The sequence below is a fragment of the Lissotriton vulgaris genome, chromosome 3_1 (assembly GCF_964263255.1).
Source record: "Lissotriton vulgaris chromosome 3_1, aLisVul1.2, whole genome shotgun sequence".
NCBI lineage: Eukaryota > Metazoa > Chordata > Amphibia > Caudata > Salamandridae > Lissotriton > Lissotriton vulgaris.
Window position 1 is genome coordinate 1,140,067,752 of NC_141689.1, and position 20,398 is coordinate 1,140,088,149.

At 44.9% G+C, this 20,398-nt stretch overlaps 1 protein-coding gene across 1 annotated transcript in view; it reads right to left on the reverse strand.

Annotated features, from left to right (window-relative positions):
• The window catches only part of FAM13A (family with sequence similarity 13 member A), a 1,072,469-nt gene that overhangs the window by 190,996 nt on the left and 861,075 nt on the right, over positions 1-20,398 (reverse strand). The window contains exon 16 of the mRNA XM_086961617.1: positions 18,122-18,272. Within this exon, the coding sequence (XP_086817743.1) occupies positions 18,122-18,272 (151 nt within the window). The remainder of the gene's footprint in view (positions 1-18,121; positions 18,273-20,398) is intronic.

Here is a 20,398-nt window from a genome sequence, read left to right on the forward strand (position 1 = left end):
ATAGCAAATTCCCTCGTGTGTTAAGAGTTCTACCTCACTGTTCCAAGTCTAGGACTCTCATGAGGTCACAGCTGAAGAAATTAAATGTTCCATGTGCCTTGGGTGGCATAGACTACTCAGGAAAAATGAATTGCCTTCCGGTGTTCTCACTGCATACACTTTCTCCTTTGTCACCTATTAGTTTCTGTGAAACACCTTGCGGGTGGACCAAAAACAATGCTTTACTAGACTGAAAATCTGTAGAGTCTAAAACCAAGTTCTCTCTAAAGCCGGACTTCATATTTGTTAACAGATCACTCAATTGCTAAAGATTCTGCTGTTCAAATTAGTTTGTTTCAATTTTTGTGACCAGCAAACAATCTCAAATAAAACCGCAAGCAGTTAAAATACTTTTGACCTCAAATGCGCCTTTAGTTTCAGAACCGCAAGTTGTTAGCCTGTAAGGACACTCTTAAGGTAAGCAAATCCCAGTAACTCCAAAACATATGCGGAACGTTATATTCTTACTCCTGCTACAAAACTGTAGAATCGAAGTGCAGAAGAGCTACTGATTTGAAAACCTCTTTGTTAACCATGGAGTAGTTCCCAGTTTGCAACTATCAAAAGCTGGAAGTGTGTATGGTCTGTCACATTCTATTTAAAGTGCGGCACGGCAGCGAGCAGCTTTCTTGGTTCCTGCTCGTGACCGAGGAGGGCACCGTCGCTTCTCTCCCCCCGAGCGCACCCCACAACAATCACGCACTGCTGGTGGGCCCCCTCCCATCTGGTGGGCCCCCTCCCATCTCATTGCCCTCCTAGAGAGTTTTCCTCCACCCTCCATCCCCAAAGGAAGGTGCCCAAGGGGTGCTTGCGGTAGCAGTCCTTGGGCAATGGGGGACATAGTAATAACAATGTAGTTGTCTTTTGTAGCGATTTACCAGGATGTATGTAATGTCATGCTTAACCTTTTTAGGTCTCGACTGGCGTTCACTGCGCAGCAGTGTCGCGCAGCCAAGATTTTTTGATTTCCAGTACTGGGGCTTTAACCCGCCTCACTCTTCCATTGGCTAGCTCCATAAATGGAGGCTAGCCATTGGAAGAGAGATGTGTCAATCATTCTGGGAGCAGATTCGTGGGCGTTTATGTGTTTTTTAAAGCCTCGCCCCCTTTGTTTCGTCATGCAGAGGTGGGCCATAGTGGGGGTTTCCTTTTTTTCTTTTTTCTTCAGGGCTGTTTTTTGGTCATTGTTAAAGTTTCTCTTGCCGGGATGGACGTAGTGATTGCTTCGCTGCAGGCGCGCACCCCTCCTCAACCCCGGAGAGCCTGCGGAAGGCAACGCCGGAAGAAGTCGTCCTCAGGTGAGTGCTTGCTGTTGTGCTTCCCGCCCGCCCCCCCCCACCCGCTCGTTATGCTTGTCTTGTTTATATTGTGTTTGTATTTCACTGCTCCATCGATGTCTCCCTTAACTGGCCAGGAGTCCCTCCTACGCACCTTACATTAGCTTCATAACTTCTATCCAGTACTGGGCTTTAAACCACTGCTAGTAGATGTGGTTTTGTCTCACTGCTAACACATTCTCTGGAGTTCCTTGTCTCCTCCCGCATTGCCCGTCCACGTCGCACATTCGGGCTTGCGGCTACCCGACCCCCCCCCTCCTCCTGCAACATAACCTAGTTTGCACCCTGCTTGCATCCTCATCACGTACTCCGTGCTCTCTCGGGATCACAAGGTAAAGATGCGCCAGTTCACAAGACACCAATAAAGCTTTATTCTGCACCTTCACATCACAGTCACTAGGCTGTTGGTCCCTTTCTCTGGTCCTTGGTCGGATGTGACGTCTAGGTAGTACCGGTGTTTGGTACTGTTGAGTCTCCTCACAGGCCCGTGGCGCTGCTGCTTCAGTGGTTAGCCAGGACGCCCCGAGTCTGACTCTGGGGTGTTAGTCTTGGGTTCAGAGACTGCCAGGGGAACACATTATACGCATGGACCTTTCGGTTAGGGAAAGGAAACACACGCTGCTGTGTGGTGCTAGCTCCCTGCAGAAATCTCTAATCTTTCATCCTCTCAGGTATTTGTGCTGATTTTACTCCTGGCCTTGCAGAACTCAGACTTTTCGTATATAATTTTCGTGTATATGTAAAGAATACGTCGACTTGCCAAGCTTCTCGTGTACAGAGCTTTGATGCTCTTTGGGGCTGGGTTGGCATGATATCCAAGAGCTATTAAAATATCAATTCAAAGCAAAGTTCACTGCGAGACCCGTGCAGACCGGGGGTGGGGCGGCAGCCGCAGGGGGTCGTACTTCAGAGTCCACTTCCTGTTAACATTTCACATATTTAAGAGCTGGGGGCCGCTGTCCATTGGGCTAAAGATCTGTGTAGATTTCAGCCAAGAGCCATGACCTATTGTCTAGGTACACACAGTCTATGGTCAGACTCAGAGGGGCACTGCACCAAGGGCATGCATGGATTCCCATGGCATCTACGGCCGACATACAGACTCCCAGCATCTTTGGCCTTACAGGCAGGCTTATGATATCCGTGACTTGTACGCATCCACCTTCTATGGCCTTACATGTATGCATATGGCATTTGTGGTCTCACATGCATGCATATACTATCTGCCGTGATATGCACGCACATGGCATCTATTTCTTGACATGCATGCATGCGCACACTATGTTCGACCAGGAATGCACTTGACATCTATGGTCTAACAGGCATGCACATGACATCTATGACTTGATATGCAGGCGCATGACATCTAGATGTTGATATGCATGTAGACTCCGTCTGTGGACTAACGTGTATGCACATGCCATATTTGACTTGATATGCAGGCACATGACATCTATGTCTTGATATGCAGGCACATTACATCTATAGCTTGATATGCAGGCACATGCCATCTATGGCTTGATATGAAGGCAAACGCCATCTATGGCTTTATATGCCGGCAGACACCGTCTATGACCGCACATGCATGCATATGACATCTATGGCTTGGCATTAAGGCATAACCTGTCTGAAGCCTGTCTGTGTGTGGCTCTGTCTGTGTGTGGCTCTGTGTGTGTGTTTGTGCTCTGTGTGTGTGTGCAAATGCAATAAGTCTCGCATTTGTGAGAGATTAATCTATTGGCATTGTAAATGACAATGCCATTTATTTATCTGTTTTCAAATCCAACACATAAATAAAAAATTTGTCATTTACAATGCCAATAGCTCTAACTTTTACAAAGGCGAGACCGTTGCATTGTAAATGCTTGTTTCTCTAGCATTCAATGTAGTCTGTTTTCTTGAGTTGTCGAATTTAAGCTGGGGCGGGTGACGTCAATATTGGGAGAGGGGGAAACATTTGGGGTCCCTTTACGGCATCCCTTTTATATCACATTTAACATCAGCGTCCCTGAATCCTCTAAGCGGTGCTCCCACCAAGTCGAAAGAAGGTTGCAGGGGCACTGGGTTCTGGACGGTCGATGACACGTGGTCTTTACCCATCAACCACACACGCAGGCGCATTTGGGCACAACCTAGCACTGGCCTTTTGGGGACAAGGAACTTGGATGTAGGGGCTGCCCACTGTGGGTATCCTAAGGGCAGCCGGGTCCCCTGCCCAGGAACATCCGAGGTGGGAGAGCTCCCAGTACTGGAGAGGGAAGGTGGGGCCCTCCCATAAGGAGGCCCTCCATCCTTTGGGACGGCGGAGGTGTAAAAGGAAGGGGCACAGAGTCGGTCTTGATCTCACTCGGAATGGTTATGGAAATTTTTTTGTTGGCTGCACAGGAACAGACTAGTTATGGGTAGGCGATTCCCATGTACTAGAGTCTCTGTTAAGTCTAGGTCTCACTTGTAAACAAGATGTAAATAATGTGGTTACTGTGCAAATGTTATGATAAAATGTTTTATTACGTGAGAAATAATAACTACGGCAAGGGGTCTTACGACCCCTAACCCAAAGAAATAAGAAATGGGCTCATGACATTGTTTTTTACATGGATATTGATTAGGTAATGGTAAGTACTCATGAGACATCAACAACTCCCTGGCCATCTGCACTGACGCAATCACAATACTTTGTGGGTAAGTGAAAGCGTGCAGAGCGTGACAGAATACACAGTGTACCTACAACAGGGAAACTGCTTCAGACCGGTTGCTTTGTCCTTACCATGTGCCATTCATCCAGAAGTAACGATCCTAAGCTGGTTTGCATGCTCCTTCTTAGCACACCATAGGATTAGATTTGTGCTGTGACCCTGTAATACGAACAAGCAGCTACGGAGCCAGGATAATCAACAAACTAAAAGGGAGCTGATTATGTTTAGGATGAAAGGGTGGAATTGGCCCCCTGAGAGTGTTGAAGAAACCATTAGAACATAACTTTTTCACCGCGTTTCCTCGTAGTAGAAGCGGAAACACAAAGCATAACATCTAAGTTAAGAAGCAGAACCGCTTTTCCTTCTGGAAATGTACTGGAGATTTTAAACTACTAAACTAATTGAGGAGCCATGTTTGAACTCTGATAATACCAAAGGCCTTTAGCTGCAAATTAGCCAGTTTTTTATAGAAAGTACATGGATTTAATTTCTTAGAATTTAATGAAAAAGAGTGTCTAAATTGAACAAGAATACCTTTGAGCTATCTAACCCCCGGTTGCTTTAGAATTCAGCCCTGTCGGTTGGTAGTATTTTTTTATTGCATGGCTAAGGACTGAATTCCTTACACCACGGCTGTGAATGCTGTAGCTGCCTTCCTTCAATTATTATGTTTTTGCTCCTCGCCCCATCCCCATACTCCGATGGCTAACAAATGCACATGCCAGCTCCAGGCCTTCACAGACTATCCACTCACAGTTTGCTAGACGAACTGTATGGAGCACCACATTGGCTGTTCAATACTGACCTAAATTGGTACACCTCAACTTTCATTAACTTCTGGTGATCTGTTTGAGAACTTATGACAAAAAAATGATTCTGATCTCATTCCAATTCTCAGTGGGGCATTTTTCAGCTGCTAAAAAACCTCTTTGATACTTGGCACAAGTTTGTACCCTTGCTGGAAGTCTTAGCACAGCTGCAAAATAAATTAATGAGCAGATACTGACCCACTTTCTCAATTGAAAATGTTCGAGGTGCACTGGTGACTGTGGGGAAGCGTGTACTGCTGTGGAGGCTTGAGTAACTTTGTTTCAAGCAAAAATATGTTCACACCCTAATAACATACAAACATCTACACCCGATTCAGTATACAATGTGTGCTACGCAAATATCTTATTCTCACACTAGAGCATGTGCTGTCTCCCGGGAAGTATGTGGCAGGCGAGCCAGACGTGCAAAGAAGTATGATGATGAGAATTAGACTTCCAATTCTTCAACACTACTACAGCAGCAGTATGCTACAGTACTGCTGCCACAAACACAATTTTAGGCCTACATTTTCTTTTCCAGGCAGATGTAGAAGAGAAATTAGATTTGTTGAATGAAGCAGCTTTGTAACTTAGGCTCACAATGATAAACTATCTGTAAAAGCAGCTGGTTTAATCATTCAACATTAACACACATGTCAAAGAACAATCAGCCCTTTTGCAGCCTAGACGATCTGTGCATTCAGATTTGCAACTACTGCCATGCCATGACAACACCTCATGTTAGGAACTGGGGAGATGAGAGAGGTCTGGCTGAGAGTGCTGGCAAAAGAGTATGGTTTAAGAGGTTCTACTTTCAGAAATATGTGGATTGGTTGATTTTATTATTGTGCCCTCACACCTTGAACAACTGACAACATACAGGGGCAGATGTCAATTAGTTGTGTATTTTTAGGTGAATACAGTAGAGGGACAAGCAATGATACAAGAACAGATAATGCAGAGGACCATCAATTCTATAGCGGCTAGGGCGGTTGACCACAAAGCTGGGGAACCGGGTTCGAGTCTCCGCAGGGAAGCTCAACATCCTGTGATTCTGGCCAAATCACTTAATCTTCCGGTGCCTCACAAAAAGAAATTAATGTGTCTGTCTGTAACGCAACTGATGCTCGTGTATTGCACTCGGATACCTTGGGGTCTAGTTCACGTTCTATAACTCCCCACCCCCCAAAAAGCTTTGCACTTTAACCTAGCAGGTTTATCAAGGGCAATTGAAAGGAAAGACAGAAGAATGACCTAACAGATTTCCGCTCTTTCTGAGTGACAACCGTCAAGAATGGATACATCAACACGTTACGTTGTTTGTCTCTTGTGAATGTAGGTATATTTGCTGTGTATATTCTGCGATTTTCTCGTAAAGTTATACCTTTTTACTTCCAAACGTTTGTTTATATGATGCTGCTCAGAGATCCATCATGCACCACACACAGACACTTAACCGTCAGATTTGTTTTTCAACCATCAACTTAAGACGATAGCTATTGGAGAATAAATCTTGGCTTATAAAGGAGCTTTCATAAAGGAATATAATTAGAAATATCAGTAAACAATAAGGACGGTGAAGACTCTAGATATCAGTAACTCAAATTTAGCTTCAAGTGCACCTCATGTAGGCTTGAGCTTAAAGAATTTCTAGGCTTTTAACTAATTACTCAGGTGCCATGTATACGTGTTTTCAGAATGCGGGTAGGTCGATGCAATTCTACCTGCTCCTAGGACGGGCAAGCAAGTTCAACAGAGATGCAGAACTAAAGGCTCTTGATGAGAGTTAGATAAAACAGGCCTGATTGTATATGAAATTTTGGAACAGAGTTCTACAGGAAGGTCTCGCTCAAGATCCCCTTGCCTTTCCATGGGGGATAACGGCAAAACGATTTTCCATACAAGTCGATCGATAAACAAAAAGATTTGGTTAGCTGCTGAGCAGATGAACTTTCACAAACAAAATGATGGAGCCTATTCCTCTTGATGTCATATGCTCACTGGTTGGAACAAAGAGACCGACAATTTAGCTGAGTGAGATAAGCATGGCCGATCTTTTCCAGGTGGAACGTCATCAGGGCACTCTCTGTAAGCAATAGATATTTTCCGTAAAGAAAACTAACACAGATTTTTGTCTCAATCTCTGACTTGGACACAAAAGAAAGTACTTCTTAGGCACTTCAAAAGTGATTTCCAACAGGGAAAATCCCACACTGAGCAATGGACAGGTAAGCTTATACTACATCAGAAAAGGAGCACCACATAAGATAAACAATTATTTTAAGGCCCTGAACAGAACAAAAAAGGTGGGTACACAAAGCATGTGTTATCCTAAATTTAGGGTACCCAAAACTGTTAATGAATTAAAAGTAGAGTTTTTTTCATAATTCACACTGGTGTACACTTATTGAGATGGGTGGCCTAAGATTGGTCAACAGGTACTTTTTCAAGAAGGTTTTGTTGGCTCAAGTCAAAGTCAACTGCCTCAGTTTGGTTGACAAAAGGCCCAAAGTGACAAAGGCTAATGTTTCTAGAGCCAGGTGCTCAAGATAAGTGATTGTAGGAAGGAATGATGGACTCCATCCCTCAAAGGTCTTACTTCAACAGGAGCTGGACGGGTTACTTGATGAAGGAATAGGAGCTTCACAATCCATATCTATGTTGTGCATCATCACAACCACAATAATAGCTGAACACTGCAGATTGTTGTTGATTTTCTGAAGGACCCTATGAAACGGAGGTATTGGAGAGATGGCATAGAGGTACCCCCAAGACTAGATGACCATAAAAACACAGTTCGGAGTAGGTGCTGAATTTTCTATTTCATTTTTGATGAGTTGTACGGATATTTATCTCCAAGCAACGCTAAGCATCAAAGACTAAGTCCAGAACTATCTGGCTGAGCTTCCACCAGTATGTGTTTAGCTGTTTGCTCAGACCGTCCACCGCAAGCTGAGCACTCCTGCAATGAGGGGCACCAGAAGGAAGATGTCTTTAGAGAAGACCCATCCTTAAGGGACATCCCACAAAGTTGAAGGAAGTGATTGATGCTGCAATGATTGCTTTCAAATTTGACACACATTTTGAAGCAATATATTTTATGTGATCCATAAACAAGTTCGGACAGATACTCTCAGTGGGAGGCCCAAATCATATTGGAAGAATCTCATTAGTGAGGTCTGCAGACTTTCCTGCTATAGCTTTTAGGTATCCAAGGCTCTTTATCTGTATGGGACCAGGAATTGTTCTCATTTAGGAAGGCCACTGGGCCACTGTTAATCCCACAAATGGAACTGCAGGGATGGGCACAAACACCGTTGTTTGATGCACTGTATTCATTTGCCAAGACTTTGGCCTGGTGGGCTCAGAGTCTAACTTATTCCATATCTCTTGAAACGGTTTCAGGACTTCCACTCAATGCGGGGTGATAGCTTAAATGAGAGAGCAGAAGCAACTACCAAACCTTAAGTGTCTGTTGCCATGCCATCAAGGTGTCAACAGACATATCCAGAGATGTGATCCGGATAGGGATGCACCAGTTTCCCAAGGATGGACTGACTAACTCAATATGGAGAATTCCGCAGGCAAGGCTGCACTGAATGCTTCCCGGCTAGTTTAGGGCCACTTCACTAGGTGTCCACATTCCTCCTTAATAGGAATACTAAAGATGAAAGTATGTCTCAAGAACTGTGTTAGGCAGGACACCTTTAGTGCTGCAGCTCCTCCCTTCCTGTCACCCTGTAACAAAATACCAATATCTCACCGGAACCTCTACACAGACTGTTTTCTCAGTGTGAAGTGCCACTCAATGGACATCCAGCCCAGGCTGCTCAAGGAACGATCAGCCCTAGGTCGTTGGAGGTTTCCGAGTCCACTGCAGCATTCTTTGAATCTCAGTGAAAGGTGACCAAAGTGAAGAATCAGCATCAGGGGTGAGGTCACGGTTTAAGGGAATAGCCAAAGTTGACAGCACTGGACCCTTGTGGGGCAAGATGGATGTTAGCTGGCTCCATAGTTCTTTTTTTTGTCACTAGAGGTGTTCAGAGGGGCAACAAGAACAAACGAAGACAGAACATTAGCAAGGTGGCATGCAGGCTTTACCAGTCCAGACCTATCCAGATCCACTGTTGCGATCTTGGGTGTGCACCAGAGGTTTAGGCAAGATGATGCCTTGGAGTGAAATGCTCATAATACTATCAGTAAAGCTGAATTGCCAGAATGCTAATCAGATACTGCAGGATATGCCTCATCCACTTAGGCGTCAAACTAGTGGCTGCTCAGGGAGCTAGGAAAAAAGTTCCATATTATGAATAAGCCTGTTATAGCAGGTTTGAAACAAGAGACGCCAATCAAGTAGATGTAGCATGGTAGTTGCCTCGGTCTGGACCAGATTTATTTAAGCTTGTCCATATGCCTCCTCAGTATGGAGAGTAAGGAGATCGGACTGGTGGCAACTGGGAAATGAACTACTTCATAACAAATGGAAACAGGAGTTCCCTGAATTTGAGTAGTGGAGGGATATAGGCGATTCAATCAAAAGGATTGTAAAGAAGCTATGCTCCTATGGTGGGACAAACAGAAGAGGAAGAAAACCCATAAAATAATAAGCAACAAATGAGTGACAAGAAAGCAAAACAATAATAAGCAATGGGCTGACCCAACAGCCAATGTAAGTATTAATGTTGCAAGATTTAAAAAAAGAGCAGGAGACATGAGGGATGGAAACAAACATAAGAGAAGCAGATTCTATTTCTCATCAATTGGCATGAAAAAAGGAATAGTCTTCTAGGGTGAGTATCGAACTAGAGATAGAGTGACTGACAACATGTGGCTGCATATCTGGCACCAGCTTTGAGAACCACTTTGAGAACCAATGCACCATTAGCACTGGGAAGCAGTGTACCCACGGATCAAAAAACAGAAGAACGCAAGAGTAGTTTTACTTAGGGTTCTGATACACACTTGCAACAAAGGAGCCAATCAGTACTCTGCAGACTGGAGACAGCATGGTACTTTGAACATAACTCTCAAACCCTAATCCTTTCATAATTCTCCCTCTTCTGAGCCAAAACGTCTGTCCTTAGATTTTACTATTTACAAAGCATTAAACTTGCAGGGCAGTAATGAAGGTCTGTTATTTATGGGGGTATTGCAGGCAAAAAAGTATGATTTACATCAAGTGCGGAGTGAAATCTTTGTATTACAGAATTACAATTCACATATTTATAATTGCATTTCAAATGTTTACACTTTTAGGTGCAGAAAGATTATGTGATTCGCTCGTGCTGAGGCTAGGAGTCAAACCAGGTTCCAAAGTCAGCAGCTTTACCACCAGACCACACTGACTGTCCATCAATTGTTCTTTTTCCAAAACCATGGTCACTTTAATTTTTTACCTCTTTGAGAAGACCTCTTACTTTTGAAAAATCTGAAGAGTTCTGTTAAAATGAAAACATGTACTAAAAACAAGCACAATGTTGATCAAAGTTTGTTAGCATTTTAGTGGAAACTGCCTGGAATGAAGATTATTTTTGTATGTGTCGCAGCTGCATCAAATATGTTTACCTCTAACCCAGTTTCCTTTCACTGCATTCAAGTAGCAAGCTGTGCAAAGTATGTTGCAATTGATCTCTGTTGATAGTTTTAACAATCCTCAAAACTAATCCGGTAATAATCCTTTGCAGCGACTAAGGGTGAGGGGTGAAACAATTGGGTGCTTTTGTGGTATATGTGCACTGAAACAAAGAGTTTGACTGTATTTGTGGATTTTAGGCCCTATGACTGGTTTATCGACTACTCTAAAACTGCAGATACTGGTTGGTCCTCAGCTTTAGTACTTCTGTCACACAGTTATAGCTTCCCATGTCAACTCAATGCTTTTCGGCATTCAGTTACTCACTTCACCGTCCTCATCTCTTTTCCTGCAACCAACTACCTGTACTAACGAATTTAGAATAAGACTTTTTTTATTGCGTTACTTTGGGCTGCTGTGTCCTCCAATTTTACTATATACCGCAAACAGAAAACTAGTCGCCTGCAAAACCTATTTCCTGTATAAGGTTCGTCAGATAAGTACCTATTCTAATGCAAAGGTTAAGGACAACATGCTTGGTGTGAACTGGGTGGGATATAACTTGCAGGGACGTAATGTGTTGCTTTTATGTGTAATAGTGTAATAACTTTTCCTGAACAACATGACTTTAAATGCATTTCAAGTAGGGCTCCACTTTATTTTCTTTTATCTGACAATTATGACATACCTTATAGGAACTGATGCACAATTTTACACAGCGAGACTTTTCATGTAGATGAGATAGCTTGCTGGCAAACATACAATATAAGAATATTTAATAAACAATTTTATGTGCAATCAATTCGACATACTGATAGAGCAAACAGTTCTAAGCCTTGTACTAGTGGTAAGCAGGTGCCACAATGCAAATCTTAGGCGAGTCGACGAGCAAGGCCGAACGTTTGTGTTTTAATGAGCCAGGATTTTAGTAATATTCTATGGAGGTTTTTTCCCCCCAGAAGTTCCTATATTCTAAATCAAAGGTTGGCAGTCTGGAACAGCGTGTCTGGCTTCGAGCCGGAAGTTGGTTGATGGAACGAATAACTGAGAAGGACCAACACTGAGTGTGTGTGCAAAGGGAGAATTGTATGCACACAATACTTTTTTTCTGTGGTTGAGCCTAAAGCAACTGAAGACTGTCATCTTGCTAGCCAAGCAAGCCCGTTTCTTTTGGTGGACCACATTATGTAAGGTAAGGCTGCTTTGAATGGGATACAGTCTTCAAGTGGAGCCTAAAGGAAAAGAATCCCTACTTAATGATATCACAGACTATGCTGAAGGGGCTACTTATTCACTGACCAGGAGCACAAGTAGCCATATCCACACTGTAAGATGCCATGAGGGGACAGAAAAGTGCTTGTTGGCTGTTTACTATAGACCAGAGTGTAGGCAGCGGTGGCACGAGGTGTAATTCTGAGTGGAGAGCAGGGTGTTTTATGGGTGATCAGAGGGCAGAAAAATTAAGAGTTAAGCTTATGCTACAACAAGACGCCATCAAACAGCTAGGCACTTTGTGAAGCATCTACACCTCCGGGTAATTGTTTGCGCTCAATAAATTTCTATAACATAACATATAATATATCTTTAGGAATGCAGCAGTTTGCTACTTGAAGGATTGAGACATCCGTTAAATTTAAACAGGGATTACAGCGCCCCAACCCCAGCTAAAGCATAAAGGTGACCGAACCCTTAGAGCATCCCATACGGACCAAAGTTTTGCTTTAGTCACAATCAACTTAGTTGCATGGGATAAACATGGGCGAAGTGCAGAACAAGAACTGTACGCCAATGCACATGTGGGAAGCTGTGTTGCTCTAAATGGAGTCCTGCTAAGGAGTGTTGGCAAAACCAATATCTCTGGTTTTAATCTGCAAATAAGTGCAACAGTAGCGCATTAGCGAGAGAAACAGGAGGAAGCCAGAAAGAACAGGAAGCAAGGACTATAGCTGTAAAGTAGTACCTCATGAAGATGAGAAATTAATACTACATTGGGCTGAGCTAATATGTGATTTACAAACCTCAAGCCAATGACTGAAATGTATGGTTAGAAAAAAAGCTAGTGGCTGAAAGGGGTGAGCTAGAGCTTACTCAATATATATTGTTAGATATAGGTTTGTTTGACAGGTAAACTGCCAAATTCCAGACAGACGTCAAAAGGGATAGGTTAGGAAACAACCGTAAGCAAAAAAGCTCAGACGTAATTAATGTTCTTATGATTACATACGCACAGACACACATCACGTGATGGGGCAATAGCATATTGCAGACTAACTGAGCTTCCGATATTAGAATAACGCACACTGAAGGAGAAGCATGAAAGAAAATAATGGTTTTGTGACCACTGTATGTCTTCACCTCCTAATACGATCTCAAACATATTGGGGTACGGATGTGTTAATTTTGAGAGCAAAAGTCTAAAATCACTAACCAAAAAAAAAACTACATTAATCACTAACCATCAGTCCTGGAGCAGCATGCTACTCGACATAAAGGGCTTCAACACCTAGTTAGGAATGCTTCTAGCTACATAAATTCAACCACAATACAATTCAATAGTGCTAGATGTAGACAGGTGGGGGAGACTGTGAAATAGGACATAGAAGCAGAAGGTGGGGAGAGTGGTGGTGCAAACATACCACGAATCATGGGTTCTCCTGTATTCTTTTGGAATGTTGTAGCAGATTGTTCACAAGAGGTCAGCGTTTTAAGACCAATGAGATAGACTACTCTGGGATCAATTTGTAGTTTGGAGCAAAAAGGAACAGATTTGCAAAATAAAAGCACTTTTAGCGATTTAACCAGATTAAGTTCTATAGAAAATACGTTTTTGGCTTCCCATAATTTATCAACAACATAAGCAAAGTGGGGTTATCGTAATGTTATTTTGGCCATTACTATTGTTCATTTAAAAAAAATTTTGTAGCTCTGAGGTGTGTTGCCTTAAGAATTGGTTGCAAGAAAGCCCTGTGGTGGCTTTGTGTACACAGATTTGGTTAGCTAGATTAGTGGGAAAAAATGAAATTGCTGCAAACAGGGAAATTACTAGTGGTTAGAAATGGTTGAGAAAGCGACATTTTAGCTTCGGTTTATACAAAATTCGAGTGCTTAACAACAGGCAATGTCAAATATGTTTATACTAGCAATAGAGTAAATCTGTCTCACATTCACTGCTTCATAAAGGCCTAAAAAGTGCATCCATTGATACCAACAGTCTAATGTCCAGACCGCAAACAAGTGAGATTGAAAGTTACTAACTTTAAAAAGTAAGACCTAGGGATACTGGTATGGTAATACGGTCTGGTCAGAAAAAAATAATTATCTAGGTTATTCATGATGTTTTCTCTGGCAGCAGCACAGATAGGAGGAGAGCAGTTATTAACCAACATGGATTATTAGGTTTGGCTGCTGGTTCTGAAATGATGCCTCACCTTGGGGGCAGAGGAGTACTCCGGCTCATATGTATACAAAGGTCTGATTCCCGAAACCACAGAATTCCAGAGACGCTCTCAACCATGGGATACTTTCTGCAAAAATTCCATTACACATGGAGCAGGGTGTAGATATCAGTAAACACTTAAAGACTCCTTTCAATTATTTACTCGATCTTAAGATTCGATTGAGGGTACATGGGATCAAAAGGAAGAGGGCATTATATGGTCAAGTACTACATTTATAATGCCACTTGCTAGATTAAATTCACAAAGTTTAAACCTGTAAAATGGGTTTCTACTCTGTAGACTATCGGTGACCCTGTTGACGCATGACAAGGGATGGGTTTCGCGAAGTGTCCAGTTATGTTTCCACACTACCACAGAGTGCATCTGATCTCACCTCTTTGAGGGAAAAACTTTAATGTTCCTGTTCACCACCTAAATGGACAGCACACACCTGGGGGTGGGGTTGGAAAGGTAAAATAAGATCTCCGGCTAGAGCGCCAGCAGCAGAGGGCACAAAATATGCCTGATAGCCTGTGGTGAAAAAGGTAGCAGAGTGGCGCTGCTTCTAGAAGGGCAAACAAGCCTTCCCCTGGCACCACCCCAGGCAAAGTGAACAGGGAAGAAAACAGTGACAATGACTATGGCAAACAGGGAAAGACAACTTTCCCTGTGCCGTAAGGGCTGACAGGGATTCTCACGTAGGAGTATGTACTCCCTTGTATGAACATTAATCCACAAAAATACTCCACGAGGGGTAAGATGAACCAAAGAAAGGTACAGTAGGGAAGCTACTCTGAGAAGTCATGAGTTGGTACCCACTAAGGAGTGGGGAAGGAAAGAATTCCTTTTGTTTTAATTACCCTCACACACCCTAGTGGTGTCATGCTTCATCATCTGGTCACCCTGACGCCTAGAAGTCAGGGTGGGCTAGACCGTATTTCAGGGAGCTCTTAGAGAGATTTTTGGCCAGGGGGAGTTAAAGATTAATAAAAACTGGCTGACAGATCCCTGTATCCATTTATTGGTGGATCTGTCAGGGATATTTAAAAAGGTCAGTGGGAGTGTTATGGTCCTATGACCCTAATGCCAGCATATTCCATCCTGTAGAGGCCAGAAGGGTTGCGGACTTTCTTCAGGGCAGTGAGACGAGTCCTCCTTGGATAAAGCAGAGGAAAGGTTGAGGGGGTGCCCTATCCTGCGTTTATGTAAGGACAGAAAGCTGCTCCTTAGAAATGAGTAAACAGATTATTTATCTGATTAAACCAGTTTTTTCTCCATCCCTTTTTGGAAGAGAAGTTGCGTCCCTGGGGACCACAGGAGGTAAAAGGGTACCCCTTTACTCAAACTTGCATCAAGGGTCCTGCCCCACCGTGCAACCTAGTAGGTCTGCGTTCCCGGGCTTGCGAGAAAACAACGAGAAATTGATGTTTTGAACACTAAACGTGTAGGGTGGGCGACAATAATTAACGCAATACAGCACAGTTCTTGGAAAAATAAACAGCAATATCTTTATAAACTTGTTTTTGCCCTCCCACAGTGACGTTGGGATGGCTAGCTTACACACAAAGCTTTCTGTGATGGTCGCTTCAGACAGTGGGCTTATTCTGCACTGTAGAACACTGGGAATGCCGCATGAAAACAATAATAACACAGTAGAAAGTTTCCATACCGAAAGGCTTAGGGAGTGCTTTAAAAGAGAGGACGCAATGTTCTCAAAGCACTGCGATGGCCACCACAACACTATAAGAAGCTTTCGTTTCTTTCTAGGAGTGTCAAGGAACGTACGATGGCTGCTGACACTTTAATTCCACATGGGTTGTTTCATAAAACAATGCATGCCTACGTACTATGAGCAGAGCAGAGTACAACTCAAAGATTCATCTGACCGGCACATTAACAAGTACGAAAATATATTGATGAAGAGACTTACCAAAGAAGATTTACACTTGTTCTCCTGTCCGTGTATTTTAACACCTTTACTTGTATTTCAGATCTGTCGTCGAGACTGTTCTAGCTGTCTCGCCAGCCTTGTGTGCTCCAAAAAAATCATAATAAAAATACACTCAAAGGTATACAAAATGGGTTTTTTGACCAGCCAGCATCAAGCGGCAGTGATATTTTTCACTTCTGCCCACCACACCACAGCATATAGCGGAGGAACAAGTCAGTCCACTCCAGCCACTGGTTCATTTCAATGTGAGTGACTTCATTTTGCTTGTATTTGCAAACAACCGGTACGTCGGTGCCAAGGTGGAAATGCCAACTCGACTGTCATTTCTGCCCTCATTTCATTATTTTATTTTTGTGATGGGCTATTTCTTTAACATACATATACACATTATCTTCCAGTGGTATTCTAACTGTGAGGTCACCCCGTGGAGGCTGTGGCTTAGTTTTTAGAGGGGCGCACTTCCACATCTAAGAAGCTTGTAAGCTCTAACCTTTTAGTGGATCAAGTGTGGAAAAAGAGGAACTGTGCAACTCTTTGGAAAGCAGTCCAAACCAAACAACACCCAATTATCGCGTAAGGTTCATTGGCAACATTGTGTTGTGTAGGCTCCAGACCCGGAGTGCGGGGTGGGAGCAGTGCAGTGGCCGGCAGTAAGGCAGAGCTGCAGGAATCAAAAGGGTTGTGGCACTACAGATGGTAGTGCTGCAGGAACCTGGAGAGATGAAGCAATGCAAGTGGTTAGTAGTGACTCCTGTAGTAGCTAAGAGTGGGGAAAATCAGAAAAATAGTCCATTCCTATACACCTCATGCCCCAGGGCAATCCCCAAGGAGCAATCCATTTGAATAAACTTGCTTGCCCTATACATCAACCATTCTCCCCAAAATGTAATCCTTGCCAGCATGTCAATTTGAGGGCCCGTCCACCCACCCCGTCATAAACAATTTGCTGAAGGTGCTCGGCCTTACAAAGTTTTAAGACCACTGGTTTACACCGTAGATTTTTAAAACCTTTTTATCACATGTAATGCCCATTTCATGGTTGCACAAATGAACACTAATCACAGGCTTGCTTAGGCTAGACCTATTTGACTTTTCACAAAAAAATATGTCTTGCTTCCACAGTGTTGAAGTTCGGAGCTGCTTTAAATTAAATACTTGCCTAATTCTTGTTATATATCAGACATAAGGAGAGAAATGCTGTTGACCCTGCTGGCGTCGAACCCGTGGCATGCAAGTTACACATATTTTGAGCAGGATCGTTAACCCACCAATCTATCAACGCGTCTATCCGGAATATCTCTATTGATGCCCGTCAGCATACCCAACTCTGTTTCACCGGATCTATGTAACACAAGATAAAGAAGTTAAAAGCAGGGCTCAAACAGCCGGCCACGTTTGCCCAGACTGAGAAAGTTCAAATACCGCGCCTGAATGTTGTTCAGCATCCGTGAAGACAGAGGGAGGGCTGCTTTTCTTAAGTGATGCGGAACAACCAGGCGAAAACGTAAAGGGAGGGCGCGGGGGTAAAGTTCGATTCTTTTTCTTTATAATCCATTCTAAAAAAAAAAATCGCCACTTCCAAAACAGCAGATGGGTGCAGAGGAGGGGGGAGGGGTGAGGGGTGAGCAAACGCACAGGCCCTTGTTGTTAACTGCTGACATGTATTTGTCCTGACAAATGTGTCTGATTGGGTGGCACCTGATCCACAAGTCACGCTGCCAAGTCTGCCTTGCTTCGGTAGCGGGGAGTGGTAAGAAGGAACTGACCAGGATGGGCGGAAGACCCTTTTAAAACAATGGGGTAGTTAGCTAATTGTATTGGAAAATGCATTATTTATGAAGAACCCAATCTTGCCATAGGTTTTTTTCCTGCAGCCTCGCGGTATATACGAATACAATCCTGCAGTTGGAGGCAAGCTCGCCAGCATACTAAACGTGGGCACACTGTGTCGGTTTCTAGCGCACAAGAGCCAGGATTTGTGCAGGAACTGGTTGGGCTTTTTATCGTTTCTGCAAGCTTTATATCGTTTTAACGTAACAGAATCGACAATATGAAGCAGTAATTCTATTCTGACTCTAACAAAATAATATTTAACACATATTGATATAACACAGCCTCCGTGATTCGAAAATGTATGTATTGCCTAAACTGCACTCACTGTACCACCGCGTTGAGCCGGGATTCGAACAAGTCAGGGGCATGCAAGGTGCATCTGCAGGAGGAAGGGCCATAAACCACCAGAGTTAATGCCCCGTTTCGATTAAGCTTCTAAAATCTTACCTTCCCAGTTCGTGTCTCCAGAGAGAGAGCTCAAGTCGAGCCGCGGCACCTCGTGGGCGAAGCTCTCTCCCGCGGGCACCTCCACTTCTTGGCCCCTCTGCGGCCGGGCCTCTCCGCCGCCCTGGTGCTCCGGAATCTTCATGCTGGAAACCTGCAAGAGAACCCAAGAGCCAGGCTTAGAAAGGCGGCACGCGCTAGAAACCACCGAGCAGCCCTCCGCAAAGTTCAAAGCCACAACAACAAGGCCTGTTGCTCCCAGTTCGCGAGTGCCAGCCCCCTGGCCAGTGACTCACGCGGCTAATGAGGAATGCGAAAACATCCGCCCCTCGGCCCTCCTCGACCCCGGCTCCTTGAGGGGGCTCAGACAGGCGCACGCGGCCTGCCGACGGACAGGGTATTGATCAGCCGCAGTCCCGGGGGGACGCAGGCGTTTGCTGGGAATAACAGCACCACAAGTCGCACGGCTTGGGTTGCTAAGGCGATGCTGGCAGCACAGCAAGCGGGTGCCGCCAGGCCAAGCCCCCGACGGTTCTCATCAATCGCAGCGCTGAGCTGTGCTGGGCGCTGCACGGCGCCCCGGGCTTCATCCACCCCTCCTGCAGGCTGCGGGGCCCCGGCCTCGCAGCCGGGAGGAACGCAAGCCGTGGCCAAGTGCCAGGAAACAATATGCCAACAGACATGAAGGCCTTAATGCGGCTTTACACGTCACTGAAAGCATGCATTTTGTGTGCTGTTTTTGCATGACGGATAGTTTACCTTTCTTTGCCCAACCAAAGTTTAAGTGCTTGCAATCACCTGGTTCAATTGTACAGGTTTAGTGATAGCAGTGAGGCCAAAAGTTGCATTTTGAACACCGTGCAGCAGTCCTCTTATACAAAATAAATAAAACGTATTACAAGTTTACATCGAATAAAGGGGAGTACAAAAATGCTGCGCCAGTCTAGATACCCAATTACAATCTTCCGGTATCACTGGAAACAGAACAATAACATACAATTATTGTCAATTGCCAAGGGCTATACCGTACGGACCGTTATTTGCCGCTGACCTCGTGAGTCTGAGGATACTGAAGTCAATTGACAGTAATCAACCGTCACGATAAATACACAAGAGATATTGACTCAGACAATTAACACGCGGCTAATGCGCACACACTGACTACTGTTTGCCTCAACATTCTGGGATCTATAGGCGTGGCACAGACAAGCCGACTGAAGCAGTGATCATATGTATTTACCCGTTTTATGTGAGATCAAGGGAACTGTGGCGAATGGCTTCATGCTTCACGCGTCGTTGCCCATTAGTAGATGTATGCAGCCAGACTCGCAGCATACAATGCAGCCAGACTCGCAGCATACCCTGCAGCCAGACTCGCAGCATACACAGCAGCCAGACTCGCAGCATACACTGCAGCCAGACTCACAGCATACCCCGCAGCCAGACTCGCAGCATACCCCGCAGCCAGACTCGCAGCATACCCCGCAGCCAGACTCGCAGCATACACTGCAGCCACTCGCAGCATACACTGCAGCCAGACTCGCAGCATACCCTGCAGCCAGACTCGCAGCATACCCTGCAGCCAGACTCGCAGCATACCCTGCAGCCAGACTCGCAGCATACACTGCAGCCAGACTCGCAGCATACACTGCAGCCAGACTCGCAGCATACCCTGCAGCCAGACTCGCAGCATACCCTGCAGCCAGACTCGCAGCATACCCTGCAGCCAGACTCGCAGCATACACTGCAGCCAGACTCGCAGCATACCCTGCAGCCAGACTCGCAGCATACACTGCAGCCAGACTTGCAGCATACACTGCAGCCAGACTCGCAGCATACACTGCAGCCAGACTCGCAGCATACCCTGCAGCCAGACTCGCAGCATACCCTGCAGCCAGACTCGCAGCATACACTGCAGCCAGACTCGCAGCATACCCTGCAGCCAGACTCGCAGCATACCCTGCAGCCAGACTCGCAGCATACACTGCAGCCAGACTCGCAGCATACCCTGCAGCCAGACTCGCAGCATACCCTGCAGCCAGACTCGCAGCATACACTGCAGCCAGACTCGCAGCATACACTGCAGCCAGTCCCGCAGCATACACTGCAGCCAGCTCCGCAGAATACACTGCAGCCAGCCCACCAGCATACCCTGCAGCCAGCCCGCAGCATACCCTGCAGGCAGTCCCGCAGCATACACTGCAGCCAGCCCCGCAGCATACACTGCAGCCAGCCCCGCAGCATACACTGCAGCCAGCCCGCAGCATACACTGCAGCCAG